Raw genomic sequence first — 16808 nt, forward strand, 5'->3', positions numbered from 1 at the left:
CCACTATCATCTCTGGCTGGGGACAGCACAGTGGACGCATCTACGTGAGAGTTTGGTATGGAAGACCCTCCATTCCCTAAGCTTGCGTCTTGCCCTTTGGGGGAAGAGCTCTCTTAGGACCTTGGGTTTCTTGTTTCTGAAATATGATCAATGAGACTAGGTGTCCCGATTTTGTGTGGATAAATGAATGGTGTTTGCCAAAACTTTAGTGATGGGGCTCCAATTAGAGGCTCTCAGATAAAAGAAACTTGTTAAACCTGAAAGGAAGATCAGACAAGTATCTTGGCATCCTGGAATAGACAAATTTTTTTTTCTTTTTGAATAACTACATTGGGAGCGGTCCATAAGCATTAAGAACATACATAAAAAGACACACCACTGTTGATAATGAAAAAAACAGCATTTGATCATTTCCAGCTTTATAAATTTTAAAAAATTGATTCAGTTACAACAAAAAAAAGTTTAGATACTTTAGCAAGTATCACCTTGCAGGACCATAATCACATTTAAGCCACTGGCTTACTCTTAATGGAAAAAAGTCACATTGCATCTAGTTACTGTAGTATTTCTAAGCATAATTACAGCAGATTGAATGCAATGTGACATACACCAAAATTCATATGGATGTCATATAATGACAGCATTGTACAAGTAACATTAATGACCTCCAACAAACACATTTTAAATTAGACTGGTCAAGCTAAATGGAATGTTGGAGCCAAACAGAAATGTAGTGGAATTCAGATTGTCTAGTAAGACTTGAAACTATACATTAGGATGACGTAAAAACTAATACTGGTAGAACCCTAACAAAATACTAGCAGCGACAGTTACAGCCCTCTTAAAAGCTTTTTTTTTTTTTTTTTTTTTTTTTGGTACATGGGCCTCTCAGTGTTGTGGCCTCTCCCGTTGCGGAGCACAGGCTCAGAACGCACAGGCTCAGCAGCTATGGCTCATGGGCCCAGCTGCTCCACGGCATGTGGGATCTTCCCAGACTGGGGCACGAACCCGTGTCCCCTGCATCGGCAGGCAGACTCTCAACCACTGTGCCACCAGGGAAGCCCATCTCTTAAAAGCTTTTAAAAATCTAGCAAATAAAGATAACACCATTTTTGAGAGAGTATAAAACTTTATATACTTCAGCATAACCTATTTGCTTTAAATCAGGCATTTATTTTTAAGACTGGGAGTATATTCCAGCTGTTGCTTTTCATAAAAGTTTTAAAATTAAGTGGATTTAATGCTGGAATGCCGAATCCTCCTTGGGAATAAAACCCCCAAAATGAACTGTAAATATATCTTGGTTCAGAAAGCAAGATATTTGAATCACTTGGAGTTTGCAGTACTAAATAAAATAGCACCTTTTAGCTAAACTGTTTGAAGGGCCAAGCAATGATTTGAAGACTGTCCTAATTCAGTGCCCAATGCTGAAAGTTATCTATGTATAAAACTCCTACTTGTGGGCTTCCCTGGTGGCGCAGTGGTTGAGAGTCCGCCTGCTAATGCAGGGAACACGGGTCTGTGCCCCGGTCTGGGAAAATCCCATATGCCGCGGGGCGGCTGGGCCCGTGAGCCATGGCCACTGACTGAGCCTGCGCGTCCGGAGCCTGTGCTCCGCAATGGGAGAGACCACGACAATGAGAGGCACGCGTACCGCAAAAAAAACCCCAAAAACTCCTGCTTGTTACAGCAGGCCATGGAGAAAGTCAGAAATACTTTTTGATTTCAGGCATAAATTAAGGAAATAACACCTAATAAGCTCGCTTGCTTACAGCACAGAGAAACACTGGCAAAACTCTTAACTCCTAGATGCATGTGCTGTTCTCAGTTTTATTTTTTGTTTTAAAGTTCATTGAATAAGAGGAAGGGAACTGGGGAAAGGAGGAGCACTAAATGAAAACATTTTAAATGGAATGGAACGAGTTTGGCTCTTAAATATCTGAACAATAAGATTTTTAAAGGAGCTACATAGGTAGCCAAGCAGATTAAAACAAAGCTGCCTGCACGTAGTTCAAATACAGTTTACCTGGCATAAATGAAGACCATGGAACAGACATCATCTTTTTTTTTTTTTTTTTTTTGCGGTACGCGGGCTTCTCACTGTTGTGGCCTCTCCCGTTGCGGAGCACAGTCTCCGGACGCGCAGGCTCAGCGGCCATGGCTCACGGACGCAGCCGCTCCGCGGCATGTGGGATCCTCCCGGACCGGGGCGCGAACCTGTGTCCCCTGCATCGACAAGCAGACTCTCAACCACTGCGCCACCAGGGAAGCCCTAGACATCGCCTCAATTACATCTCTAATATGTGTTTTCCTCTTGTGGGTTTCCAAAACATCTAACGGACCAGAAACAAGGTAAGAGTTTTTAGGAGTGGAGACAAATTCACTTCGAATAAGACCCTGAGATTAAAATTCTGCCTTTATTCTATTTAGCTACAGCCTAAACCCTACCCTGAGGGTGCTTGGGGAAATTCCAGGATGGGAACTGGTTCAGAGAGTCCAGTCCTGGTAGAGGAAATAAAAGTAGTCAAGAAAGGAGTACTGCCGAGGTGAGGCCCCTGTCATTAGAAATCTGAAAATGAAAACCCAGGGAGATAACAAAGGAAGCATCAGATTTATGTCACGTTTGCCTAAGCATAATCTCTCTTCCCTTATAATAAAAATTTTAGCAGGTATTTATTGATCATTTACTGTGTGTCATGCATTTTCACAAATGCTTTTATTTCATCTTCCTAACATCCCCATTTTCCCATTTTACAGATAAGGAAACTAAGGATCAGGGAGAATTTTCATTTTCTAGACTTTAAATGGTTGAGCCCCTGATCACACAGTAAAAACTAAGGACATGTGGAAACCTTGATAACGTTCTTGAACAGTTACAATACACATAAGGGTAGATGATCTTCACAATGAATTTCAGTCTGTTAATACACACAGTAACATACACCTATGCTCCAGACAGCAGTGTTGTGTAAGATCGCAGACTCTATAGTGAGACTTCCTGGGTTCAAGCCTGGTTCCGTCATTACCAGCTGTGTGGCCTTGGACAAATTCCTTTACCTCTCTGGGACTATTTACCTTATGGGGTGGTTGAGAGGATTACATGACTGAAGATATTTAAAGCATTTAGAGCAGCGCGTGGCACTCAGTTAATGTTGGGTACCTGTCCCGGTTCATATGGTTTCGCCCGGGTACCAGCCCCGGGCTGGGTGACACATAGAAAGCACTCACCCCAAGGACGGTCTCCTGGAATCCTCACATCATCCAACAACGAAATCATTCTTCCTTTTCTACAGTAGAGGGGTCTGAAACTCCAGAACTACCCCAATGTCACACAATCATCTAAGTAGCAGCATTGAAATCCAAACCCTGCTTTGCCTGCTTTTGAAGTCTGGGCTCAGTAACAAGCACAGAAGCTGGCGGTGCTGGCGTGTGTCCTGTTCTCTGGCAAATCTGAGACATGATCTGCTCTTCCCGCTTACAGGCACAGGGAGCCGTGCACGTGCATGCACAGGCACACGCACATGCAATATTCCAGTGGAAAACTTCCCCCGCGCCTGTGCCTTTTGCTGACTATACACCCAACAATTTCTGGTCTGAAAGGCACTTTCCCAGAATGGAGTTGACAGCGGTTTGGGAAATGACTCAGACTAACTGAATTCTTGACATGGCGAGATGCTGGGGACATTGGATCCTTCTTATTTCCAGCTGCACGAAAGCAAGAAGCTTTGCCAAACCAAAGAAGAGCAAGCCATGGGAGAGAATACACGTTCAGTGCCAGATGCTCTTTATAGCAGTAAACAAATGGTTCGACCACCATAAACTTTTGATTTCCATAATTCAGTGTCCGGGTGGGGGAGGGTAACAAGCAGAGGCGTGCATGGGAGAATTTTTGCACCTGTCAGCAATACAATAATGATACTGCTGAGAGGTCCCTTGAAGACGAAACAGAAACACTTGCAAAAAGTAAGCAATGACAAGATTTCTCGTCACACAGCTCCTTACCACCATACTCCATCCTGCACACACCCCTCTCTCTTACAATGAAAAGGCCTCAAAATTTCCACCATGTAGGAAATCAGTCTCTCTCCCTCTCTTCCCCTTTCCTCCTCCTTCCCATCCTCTCTCTGTTTTTCTCTTCCAGGAAGAAACTCTTGAATGTCAAACGCTAGACATTATCTAGTACAGACCATCAACTTGAAAGTCAGGAAAACCTGGGTTTGAAGCCTTGCTATGGCACATTATGCAAGTTACTTAAACCCTCTGTGATTCAGTTACCTCATCTGTAAAATGGGCTTAAAAATAATACTTACCTGATAGGACTGGTGTGAGTACTGAATGAGCTAATGCTTGTAAGATCCTTAGGGCAGAGGCTGGCACATAGCCTATGCCCCCAAAATTGTTCCTTGTAGTATCACCCAACCCACCCTCTTCATTTTACAGACAAGGAAACTGGATTTAGAGAAAAGTGATCTATCCAAAGTCATATGGTGAGTGAATGGCAGAGCCAAGTCTGGGTCCAGGCACCCCATCCAGGCCCTCTTCCTGCTGTACTACACGTCGCATAGTATATTTCCCACCAGTCATCAACTTCGAGCCGAATGAGGTTGGGACGTTTTCCAGTTGGTCATGTCCGTGCTGAGCTGCTGATGTCAGCAGAGCCGGGGCCAAGGGGCCAAGAGCATCCTGGGTTGCTGGCCCCACTGTGGCCAGGGGCCGGCTGAGCATGAGGGCAGGTGCTGCTTTTGTCTCATAATGACGCACAGTCTCCAGGACTATCAAACCCTGCTAAAGCCAATTTCCACAGAGCACTGAGCCACCAGCCTCTTATTATTAATTTACATTCTGGAAGCTGAAGCTCCAGAAAAGTTGACTGCATAGTGTCACCCTCAACAGCTTTCAAATGTTCTGGTAACACAAAACCTCTGATTCCAAAGCAGCCTCCAATCCACACCCCTGAGGCCTGAGGTGCTGCACGCTCTCTGTCGCTCTCTCTCTCTCTCCCTCCGCTAGGACCCTCTCCCAGTGCTGACAGACTGCGGAGACTGGATCATTGTCTGTACTATGACCTGTTTTTGCCCACATGGTACCATTTCACCCCAAATGCTCTTCCCTCTCCCTTTTCGTAAAGAACACACACACACACATACATACACATGCGAACTCACACCATCACCCACGTGCCCAAGGGCTCTTGTTCCCTAGGGGAAGTGTTCAAATCGTCCACAACAATATTTGGTTCTAGCGTGGGAGGATCAGAAACCTGCAGCCGGGGCAGGTGCGGTTCCGGGTGTTTCCAGAGATAACAGACCCATTAGTTCTGACAAACGTTCCCACGTTCCTGCCTCTAATCTGTGCCAAACTTCCCAGATCCAGCCAGAGCCTGGAGCTCCTCGCAGACCATCCAGGATGTCTCTGATCTAGTCAGTGGCCGGGTGGCCACGGCTGCACAGACCAACAAACTTTTTCTCACGTGTCAGCCAGCCACACCCTCTACTCACAACAAACAGAGGCAAGGGGATATGGGAGCTAACTGGCCTGGAAGACGGGAGGGAACGGAGGGATCGTGGTGATGATGATGGTAATTCTATAGCAGAAAGATCACTGGCCTGGAAGGCCGGAGGCCTGAGTCCCTATCCTGGCCACTGAGTGAAGTGCATGCTCTTGGGCCAGTCACTTAACCGCTCTGTGCCCCAGTGTTCTCACCTGCTATAGAAGTGGGCTTGCCTGGAGGGTCTGAAGGAAGTCTCTCAGGGTAAGGTTTCCATAGTGACCATCTTCAGTCCCGATGGCACATATGGGCAATTAGGGGCAAACCACGGCAGGGCTCAGCGCTAACCAGAATTCTCACCACTTCCAGCCACTTCTGGCTCACACTTTCTCCCCAATGAAAGGTCAAAAGGAGGGACTCCTGGAAAGTGGGTAAATGCCAAAGAGGATTTGTTCACTTGGGGGTAGGGGTCAAGGGCCTGGGCTGGTCCCTGAGTCCTTTTGATGTCCTTTTTAACATTCTTGGAGCCCAAGGCAGGGCCCAAGTTGTCTCCAAGCTCCAAGTCCATCTGCCTCTTGGGCTTCAGAGACGGAAAGCAGAGCTCGCAGTGGCAGTTAAGAGACTTGCCAGATCGCTGGCTGGTCATGGCAGAGCTGACCTAATCCAGGTCCCCTACCTCCTACTCCAGAGCTAGGAAGTGTTGGCATGTGTGACAGCAGTGGTGGCTTCTGGGACAGACAGTGTCAGCTTGTGCTGCAGGCTCCCCCATCACTGAGGCTTAGAGGCGGTGACAGAACAGTGCAGGTCCCCATTCCCCTTCAATCTTAAGGGTTCGATTCACCCTTCTTCTCCCACTTGACATCTGTCTTCCCTTGCTGACTGTCCAAACTGTAGACTTGACACGGCAGCACCAGGGCAGAAACAACATCCTAATGTACTCTGTTAGCCAGGACCTACAATTGCATAGAGTCAAATATCTAGAATATAATCCTTTCTAGATATAGCTCCTAATGACTCTGTTTCTCTTATAAAAAACCTTGACTGATACAGATAATGAAGATATGACATGTCAATATTTGTGAATGCACCTAAGGCAGTCCTTGAAGAAACAATTACAGGCTGAAATGTGAGTATTAGAAAAGCTGAAAATCAATGGTCTCAGCAACTATTTCAAGTAACAAACAAATAAAAAAACAAGCAGAGAAAATCAAACCCAAAGAAAGTAGAAGGAAGGAAATAATAACTAGAAGAGTGGAACATTCATGCAATAGAAAAGTCACACAATAGAGAAAATCAACAAAGCCAGGAATGAACTCTTTACAAAGATTAATCAAACTGGTAAACCTCTAGCAAAACTGTTCAAGAAAAAGCAAGAAAATACACTTAACAATATTAGAAATAAAAAGTAATATGTTACTAAAGATGCTACAGACATTAAAATGATAATAAGAGGATATCAAGAATAATTTTATTTTGATAAATTTGATAATTTTTTAAAATTGGCAAATACCTTGAGAAATAGAGCATGTCAAAACTGGCACAAGAAAAAAATTAGAAAATATAACCCTCCAATATCTATTTAAACATTGAATGAATACTCCAATATCTATTTAACACTGAATGAATACTCCAATATCTATTTAACATTGAATGGATACTCCAGTATCTATTTAAACGTTGACTCTATTATTAAAAACCTTTCCACAAAGAAAACTCCAGGTCCAGGTAGCCTCATTGGTAAATTCCCTCAAACATTTAAAGAAGAAATAGCACCAATCTTAGACAAACTCTTCCAGATAATTGATAAAGAAGAGACACTTCATAACTCATTTTATGAGGCCAGCATAAATTTAATAACAAACTTGAAAAGGACATTACAAGAAATGAAAATTACAGACCAGTCTCTTTCTCATGAACGTAGACACAAAAGTTGTAAACAAAGTATTAGCAAACAGAAACTATTTGTGTTTCAAAAATCTCTGAACTGTGCACTTAAAAGGGTGAAATATTGTGTATAAATCATATCTCAATAAATCTGACTTCTAATAAAGAAAAAATGGATCTTAACTCACACATTATCAAACTTCCAATAGATTGTAGATATATATAAATGTGAAAAGCAAAACAATAAAGCTCTTAGAAAAAACGTAGGAAGGTGTCTTCATGACCTTAAGGTAGGCAAACATTTTTGTAACAAATTTTTTAAAACTACTAATTATAAGGGGGAAAACTGATCAATTTGAGTACACTGAAATTCATATCTTCTGTTCATCAGAAAGCACCATTAAGAGAGTAAAAACATCTGTCACAATCTGGGAGAAGGTATTTGTAGTACATATATCCAACAAAGGACTTTATTCCAGAATAAATAAAGAACTCCTACTAATCAATAAGAAAATTGTAGATAACCCACTTCACAAAAGAGGATATCCAAATGTCCAATTTTATTAGTCATCTGGAAATACAAATTACAACCTCAATGTTGCCCACTGCATATTCCCTAGAAGACTAAAGTAGAAAAGGTAGGCAAGAGCCGGTATTGGTGAGGATATGGAACAGCTGGACCTTTCAAAACATTGATATTGGAAATGTTAATTGATACAATCACTTTGGAAAACTGTCCGTATTTACTCAAGCAAAACACTTGCAAACCCATTATCTAGCAGTTTTACTCCGTGGCATATATCCAACAGTAATAAGTGCACATGTTCACCAAAAGACAAGTAAAAGCTCTATTAGCAATAGTCAAATACAGGAGACACCCCAAATATCCATCAGTGGTAGAATGGATAAATAATGATGATATATTCATACCACGGAATACTAAAGGCAATGAAAATTCTACAACAGCATGCAATAACATCGTGTTGAGTGACAAAAGCCAGATAAAAAAGAATTCATACCATATGATTCCATTCATATAAAATTCAAAAATAGGCAAAGACAGTATAAGCTGTTAGAAGCCAAGAGATGGGTTATCTTGCTGTTTTGTCTTTTCTTTTGAGATTGGTTACTCTTGAGGAAAGTCTCAATGACTGGCAGGGTAGTTGAAGGGGTTTCTGGCAATGGGGTTGTAACGTCTTGTTTCTTGATTTAGGAGCTTGATTACATGGATGTGTACAGTCTGTGAAAACACTGTACACTTGTGATTTCTGTATTATACTTCAATAAAAAATGTTTACATAGAAAAAATTAAGTGGATGGGAACATGGCAAAAATTGTTGTATCCATTTAACCAAGGAAACTTGAGTAGGGGAAGAATTAACTTTAGGACAGAGGAAGATTTCAAGAATCTGAGCCCGTTTGCCAAAGATCTGTGTGATTTTCCTTCAGGCTCCACCTTTAGGTAGAAGGACTGACTGAGGTCGGTCAGCAATTTGAAGAGAGTGTCACAGAGACTGACCAGTCCTTTATGAATGCAGAGTCTTATGGCATTCTGGGCCTGGGATAACCCTGCTTGGCTGCTGAAAGGGTGACCCCAGTGTTCGACACAATGGCCCAGAAGCTGGTGGATCTACCCATGTTTTCTGTGTACACGAGCAGGTAAGGCCCATCAGCCCCACCAGGTTAAGGTTATGACTATAGGGAAACAACACGTCTAGACTCAGCAGTCACAACACCTGGGTTGGAGCTCTTGCTTGGTCTTGTATCAGCTGTGTGATTTGGGGCAAAACACTTGCCCTCTCTGAATATTGAGAAAATGGGGTTTGCCTCAAAGTCGTTGAAGAAAGGACTTTTTAAACTATACCACACTGGAGTAATTAAAGAATCTCTGGGACTGGACATTCATTTCTGCAGTCAATAAATATTTATCAAGCCCCTATTATGTGCTCACCATGCTGCTAGGCACTGGGAACACAATGGAACAAGAAAGACAGTCCCTGCCCTCAAAAAGCTTAATTCTAGGGAGAGGAGGTGGGGGAAAAAAATTCAAATGTTAGCTGACAATAAAATAATTACACATTAATGGCTGGAATAACAAAATGTAGTAGATGCATACAACAGAAAATTATTCAGCCTGAAAGAGGAAGAAAATTCTAACGGTAGCGGAATTCATAGAGACAGAAAGTAGAACGGTGGCTGCCAGGGGCTGGGGAAGGAACAAGCAGGAAGTTATCGAACGGTTATAGAGTTCCAATGTTATAGGATGAAAAGGTTCTGGGGATTCGTTGCACAACCATGTGAACATACTTAACACTACTGAACTACACACTTAAAAATGGTTAAGACGGTCGATTTTATGTGTTCTTTGCCAACTTATACAATTTTTTTAATCGCATGTTGTGGCTGGAAAAGGTCATGAGACTCACCAGCCCTCGGACACGTTTACCTGGGGTCCTGGGAGGGTCAGGGAGGAGATTTCTCACCTCTCCGACTCCTTCCCAAGGAAACTTGGCCTGAGCTTACCCTGTTTCAGCAGAAGCGCATTTCTCTCTCTCCTCTCTCACATGGAGAGCCTTGAATCTCCTCCATCACATGGCTTCCTCTCCAGCCTGATTGCAGTGGAGACCAGGCCTGGACGGAACTGTGAGTAAGAGGGCAGGCGTCTGGACACCTCGCTTCTTCCCTTCAGAGTTTCCTGCTCCCTTTCAGCCTAGAAAGGTGTGAATTGTGGTGGAAAACTGCAAAGCCTTCGCAGTCAGACTGACCTGGATTTAAATCCCCCTCTCTTGGGACTTCCCTGGGGGCTCAGTGGTTAAGAATCCGCCTGCCAATGCAGGGGACATGGGTTCGAGCCCTGGTCCAGGAAGATCTCACATGCCGCAGAGCAACTAAGCCCGTGCGCCACAACTACTGAGCCTGCCCTCTAGAGCATGGAAGACACAACTACTGAGTCCACGTGCAGCAACTACTGAAGCCCGCGTGCCTAGAGCCCATGTTCCACAACAAAGAGAAGCTACTGAAATGAGAAGCTCGCGCACCAGAACAAAGAGTAGCCCCCGCTCGCCACAACTAAAGAAAGCCTGCGTGCAGCAACAAAGACCCAACACAGTCAAAAATAAATTAATTAATTTAAAAAAAAAAAGAAATCCCCCCTCTTGCATTACTTCATCTCCATGAGCCTCATTTTTCTCAAATGGACACTAGGTTGACATGAGAATTAATAAGATGAGGCAGGGAAAATTCCTAGCACAACACCTTGCATAAAGGCCATCAACAAACATCAGCTCCTCCCCCCTCGTGCCTTGAAAACTGTTTTCCTTGGATTCCCACAGATATCCACTTCCCTTCCCCTTTACTGCCCTGCATACAGGGCCCCAAGTTTTGTCTTTCTCTGATCCTTTTCCTCCCGAAAACAAATCCGTTTTAGGTCCTATTTCTGCAGGATCCTGCTAGGTGGCAGAACATATTCTGAGAAATCAACACAATATTAATAAATATTCAAGCTCCAGTAAGTCACTTCACGTTCAATTAGCGTCTTTGCCTAACACAAAAGAGCGAATACTGTGGAAATTCCAGGCACCACCATAATAGTGGAGAAGATACTTGGGGCAAAGGAGTCTTTGGGGGTGCCTCAAGTTGCATGGTGAATGCACACCCCATGACGGTCCTGGCCTTGGTGCTGCCTGAGTTCTGCTTGATCAGATCTGTGGTCTCCATTTCTCACCTCCTTACCCCTTCTATCCAAGAAGCAGGAGGATATTCACAAATCACTGAGCAGAGTTGTTTCTATTGTTTGCCCGAGAGGCTCCGACTCATCAACTTGCAGCAGTCAGAAGCCCTGGTCTCAAAGCGCAGGCTGATATTTCTACCTATCTAGGTACTTGGTGTGAGTGACCAGACCAAGAAGCAGGGGCCTGGCTGAGGCTCGCCCCTGAGGTTTTCCAGTGGCCCTTCCTTGACCATCTGCCTTTCTTTCCATGTAGTGACACAGGAGGTGGTGCAGGTAGCAAGCTGATTTTCAGAGGCTAGGACCACTCCCATCTCTCTGGGAACATAGATTGAGTCCCAGTCACCAAACAAGTCTACTGGCAGATTGCAGTGGACACGTAAGTATCCTCCACTGAGTAGTTACAGGATGAGGGAAGAGCTCATAACAGGCTCAAGTGAAATTGGATTAACTAAATTGACCTGAATGAAACTGCTGGTCACTGAGAGAGGATGCTGGGAGCTCGCTGCATGAGGCTAGAATATGGAGGTGCTGAGCAGAGGGGCAGGACGGGGCAGCAGACACATGGTACCAACTCTCAGCTTCCTTTCTTGTACATGTGGTGTATCTTCAATTCAACAGACAGTAAATACTAACACCCGGCCAACTACTCATTCAACATTAATTAACATGCAAGGCAAGGGCTGAATGATACCGGGGTGCAAAAGCGAATTGGACTCAGATTTTGCCTTCACAAATCATTGCAGAAGATGACACCTATACACAAACTACTACCATGTAGAGTAGAAGGTGGTCAGTACTCCATGAGATGGACCGCCAAAGTGGCCCAGACCAGAAAGGGCATGACCACTTCTATCTGAAGAACTCCTCAAGGGTTTCATGGAGGAGGTGGCATTGATTGAGTCTACACACACACACACACACACACACACACACACACACACACAGAGGCGCGGAGCAATCAGGGAAAGTGGAACTAGATTCCTGCCACATACCTAGCGCTGCACTAGACCATGCAGGAATTCAAAGAAATGTAATTCACATTTCAATTCAGCTGAAGATAAGTTCCTGCAAGGGGACAGGCATGTGCTAGGCACAGAGATACAAAAGCCAAAAAGGCTCCAATGTTTCCTGTCTGCTGAGGGTTTTTCAAACTGCAAGGATTTACCCATTTATGGGTCACGACATCATTTTAGGGGATCGTGACCTATATTTTTTAATGAAATGGGCTAAAGTGGAAAATATCAGAGTGCACTCCACATATTAAGGTTAAGTAGTGTCATGAAATTTTTATTTCCTGCGTGTGTGTGTGCATGTGTGTATGTGTACTGGGTCAAGAAGTAAATATATTTCCTGCTATTCATCTCAGTCAAAAAACAAAATATATATATAGAGAGAGAGAAACACTCATGCGGTGAGAGAGACCAAAATGCAATTTCCTAACGTACTTCAGCAGATTAGAGAACCCAGCAGAGAGTGAGAGCTGCTGGGGTGCCAGGGCAGCTTAGGGGGAGAAAGGGGAAGGAACGGGTAGGAGTAGCTGACGATGCTTCCTTTGTCCTCAGAATCCAGGTGGGAGGCACCATGACGTTCTTCTCCGAAGGCTGCAGGCCATTGTGGACCCAGGGACCTCCCTCATCACAGGCCCCTCAGGCGGTAGCAAGCAACTGCACAGACCACTGGGGCAGAGCCCACGGTCGGGGAATTGGGAGGCCTCTGAATAGATCCTCTGTGTTCTATTTTTGTACACTCTGGAGTGCGCCAACATCGGTGTCTTGCCGGATGTCACCTTCACCATCAATGGGGTCCCCCACACCCACCAACCAACTGCCTACACCCTGCTGGTGAGAACTGTTTCCTTATTCTGCAAGTCACAGGACCATCCTCACACGGCTGCCACTTCCCCTTTCCAAACAGTCGCCTGTACTCAGGGTGCCTTTACCCCTTGCCCCCCTCCCATCTTATCCAGCTCTGAAAGCATTCCCCCTGGGAGGGGTGGTACTGCCGATGGCGGAAACGCCACTGGGCTGGTTCTAACTTCCTGTTCTGCCGCGAAGCAGCAGCAAACCTTGGACAAGCCATTTAACGAGGTTTTCTGACATTGTCAGGTAGGACTTTTCAACTGACAAAACTTAATCTCTTCAACCACCAAGTCAGACTGGGATATTATTAGCCCATTTGATAGATGAGGATACTCAGAGAGTTAAATGGTTCAAGATATGAGCTGCTAGAGGTAGGGGGATACAGAATAAGGTTATATCTCTTCTAACATTCAAGTTAACATTCTCCTCACGCAAGAAAATGTCTTGTTGCAAGCGATCGGTAAGTTTGGAGAATGAGGTAGAAAGGGAACTTCCAGGTGTTTTGGAAATCTATGATCCCAAATTTTCAATATCGCATTTCTTTGGCGACACACTTTAACACACCAACTTTGCCCAAGAGTCTCCTGCAGCATCAGGGTGACTGCACCAGGATGGAAGCACTAAGGTGTAGACAGAAGGCTTTACCTACCCCCATAACTTGATCTCCATTCACACCCCTTCCCAAAGCCAACAAATATAAACAGACAATGCAAGTGAAAACAAGTGTTTTGCTTTAAAACACAAGCTTCATGTCAAGTCTCCTAAGCTCCTCCAACAAAGGAATTGTAGAGCTGCCACTGTGATGCTGAGGACAAGCTACACATTTCAACTGTGCTAAGTTCATTAGTCTATATACCTTTCCCCACTCCAACACCCCACACTCTCTCCCCTTCACCCTATGTGAGTCCCTGCTCACATGCACACCCTTCCCTGTACACATTATGGTGCTATTGTCCTTTTACGCTAGCAGTCTTCAATCAGAGCCACCTTAATCCATCAAAGATGCTGTCATAACTTTGCATTTTTGTCCCCTTCCTCTCAAGAAGACTCTTGAAGCTCTCAGTGAATTTTCCCAAACCTTCGTCAGCAACCTCAAATTTCAAATAGTTGCTGGAAAGACAACTTCTGCCTGTTAGACCCCAAGTCTTTACCAAACCAAATAAGGTTGGGAGAGGTTATACTCCTCTCACGGATCAATGGATACCTACTTGCCTTATAACTTGAAGGAGCCACTCGAATGATTCTTCCCAGAACTTAAACAAGAGAATGGCAGTGGCTAGCCACTTACAGAGCAATTACTCTCCCTTAAAAAATTAAGTTGAGCTTTGCTAGAAACTAAAGAAACCAGAATTTAAGCCAAGATCTTCTAATGCCAAACCTTTTGCTGTTCCAGCCATGCAACAAGGTTTCAGTTTTCCCAATCGTTAAGATGGTGGTAAGGAGTGGAGGTGTATAACAGATGAACAAGTATCAAAATTGTAGAACTTAGAAGCCAAGACCCACGTATAAGAAATTGTGCAAACACTTTTTGGAGTAAACATGTATAGGTATATGAAACGGAAGAAAGAACCAACCAGCCAAAATTGTGAAGCGGCTGTCCAAGGCCATTTCGTATAGCTACCACTACTACACAGTACAGCCTCTAGACAGCACTACTTCCTTCTTTCCCTATACGTCATTTATATTCTTCTTTCCAATTCCAGAAATTCATGGATGGCATGAAGTTCTTAATCAGTGGCTTTCAAGGTTCTGACATCCAACCTCCAGCTTGGTCCTTCCGGACCCTAAGCAATGTATCATTAAACAGTTTTATTGCCTTTGACCATGGGAATAACCATGTGGGGCTGGCCCCAGCAGTCCCCTAAGCAGGGGCCTTGTGTCTGTGCCAGCCCCCCTGGAAATCCACCTGGGCCTATTAGGTTGGGACATTCTCCACAGCTGTCAAAGTTCTTTTCAATAGAATGCAGTTTTTCCAGAGCTGCAACCCAAATTAGAATGAAACATAGCATGAGAACACACACATACACACTCACACACATACATACACCCACATACACACCAATTCCACCAACATCATAATGGAAGAATTAAGTTGTATGCCCATACTTTTTATCGCTTTTTGCTAATGTTTTATTACGGAAATTTCCGAACACGTGCACAAGCAGAAATTATAGTACAACAAATCCCTGTACAGCCCCACTCAGTTTCCACAACCCATCAACGCATGGCAGGGCCTGTTTTCTCTGTTTCACCAGCTACTCCTCTCTTCAGCCCCACACACCTGGATCATTTTGAAGTAAAATTCTTAGCATCACACCGTAAATCACCACATCAAATATTTATCCATAAACCCTTCTAATACAGGTATCCCCTGCTTTTCAAAAGTTCACTTTATACCACTTTGCTTTTATGAAAGACCTACATTAGTACCTGTTTTCCCTAAACTAAAGGAATCCAAAGAGGATTTTTGCACTTATGAAAAAAAGACAGAAATCGAAAAAAGCAGTCAGTGTTTGTTTTGCAGCAAGCTTTTGTAGAGGCAGGGCATACCCCAGCAGTGAGAGTGGCACCAGCAAGCTCCTTCATGGGAACTATACTCAGTATCTGGGCATCAAGCCTCCATAGCTTTGAACTGTATCTGTGAGCATCTGAGCTTTATCTTGATTTAATTTGTGTGTCCATTAGCAAGGTGTGTCCGTTAGCATAGTTTCATAGGAAACTTCTACTTTTAGATAGCAAGGGAAACCAGTATTCTTTTTTTTTTTTGGTTAATTTTACTCAAGCATAGTTGATTTACGATGTTGTGTTAATTTCTGCTGTACAGCAAAGTGATTCAGTTATACATATATATATCCTTTTTCATATTCTTTTCCATTATGATTTATCACAGAATATTGAATACAGGTCCCTGTGTGGGAAACCAGTATTCTTAAAGGTGCTGTCAGTGTTCAGATGTTTCCTATTGCCTCATAAATGTTTGGTCATTTTTACGGTTGACTTGTTTGTGTCAGGATTCAAAGGTTCACAAAGTACATTTGTTTGAAATGTCTCTTTTCATCCATAGTCGCACGTTCTGAATTTCACTGGTTGAAATCCAGAGCTGTCACGTAACATGTTTGTCTGAGTTCATTGTTCCTATAAAATGATAGTCAGATCTAGAGGCCTTATTTCGTGGAAAGAACACTTCATAAATGGTGCTGGGTACCTCTACTGTGTCCCTTCGGGGACAGATAATGCCGGGCGCCGCTCAATTTGTAACGTTAGGACCGATGGGTGGGTTCCCGAGTTGTCAGCCTCATCCACCCACAATAACGTTCCCTTCAGCATTTGACCCAAAGGCTTCAGCAGCCATTGATGATCCTCGCTTAGATCCACACTATCACTAGGGGCTGAAAACAGGGATTTTTCTAATTCTATTTTTCCTCCTGTATTTGTTAGCTGGAACTCTTCTATAAAAAACAACCCTTTCATTAACTATCGTCCACTATGAGGTACAGCTCATACAAGAAAGGCAAGATTACCTGCTTCTTTCCCTTTATTTACCAGTTTTCAGAATAATGAATATGTTTCAACTTTCCTGCCATTTTTTAATGCCCGGATCACCCCATGTTTAGCCAGTGGGCGCCCCTTCAATTTAGCTCCTGTGAACTTTTGACTTGACCTCAATACAAAGAGATGTCCTGGGCCCATTTTCCCACAGTTCTGGTTCCTTGCGGTGTGTTCATGTGTTTGTTGTAAATGAAAATATTTCACAGTACATGGGAGGGGTGTGGTTGGAGAGAGAGAGGGAGAGAGAGGCTCTGAACAAGCGCTTTTCACCTTTGGGAACCAGGGCCCATCCTAAGGG

The 16808-nt window shown here is 43.8% G+C and overlaps 1 protein-coding gene across 1 annotated transcript in view; it reads left to right on the top strand.

The window, feature by feature from the left end:
- Positions 1-14826, top strand: part of CTSE (cathepsin E) — a 57168-nt gene extending 42342 nt beyond the window's left edge. Inside the window, 5 exon segments of the mRNA XM_065871327.1 lie at positions 8835-9031; positions 11356-11478; positions 12665-12705; positions 12708-12943; positions 14665-14826. Of these exon segments, the coding sequence (XP_065727399.1) occupies positions 8835-9031; positions 11356-11478; positions 12665-12705; positions 12708-12943; positions 14665-14826 (759 nt within the window).
- Positions 14827-16808: the final 1982 nt, after the last annotated feature.

The sequence above is a fragment of the Phocoena phocoena genome, chromosome 1 (assembly GCF_963924675.1).
Source record: "Phocoena phocoena chromosome 1, mPhoPho1.1, whole genome shotgun sequence".
NCBI lineage: Eukaryota > Metazoa > Chordata > Mammalia > Artiodactyla > Phocoenidae > Phocoena > Phocoena phocoena.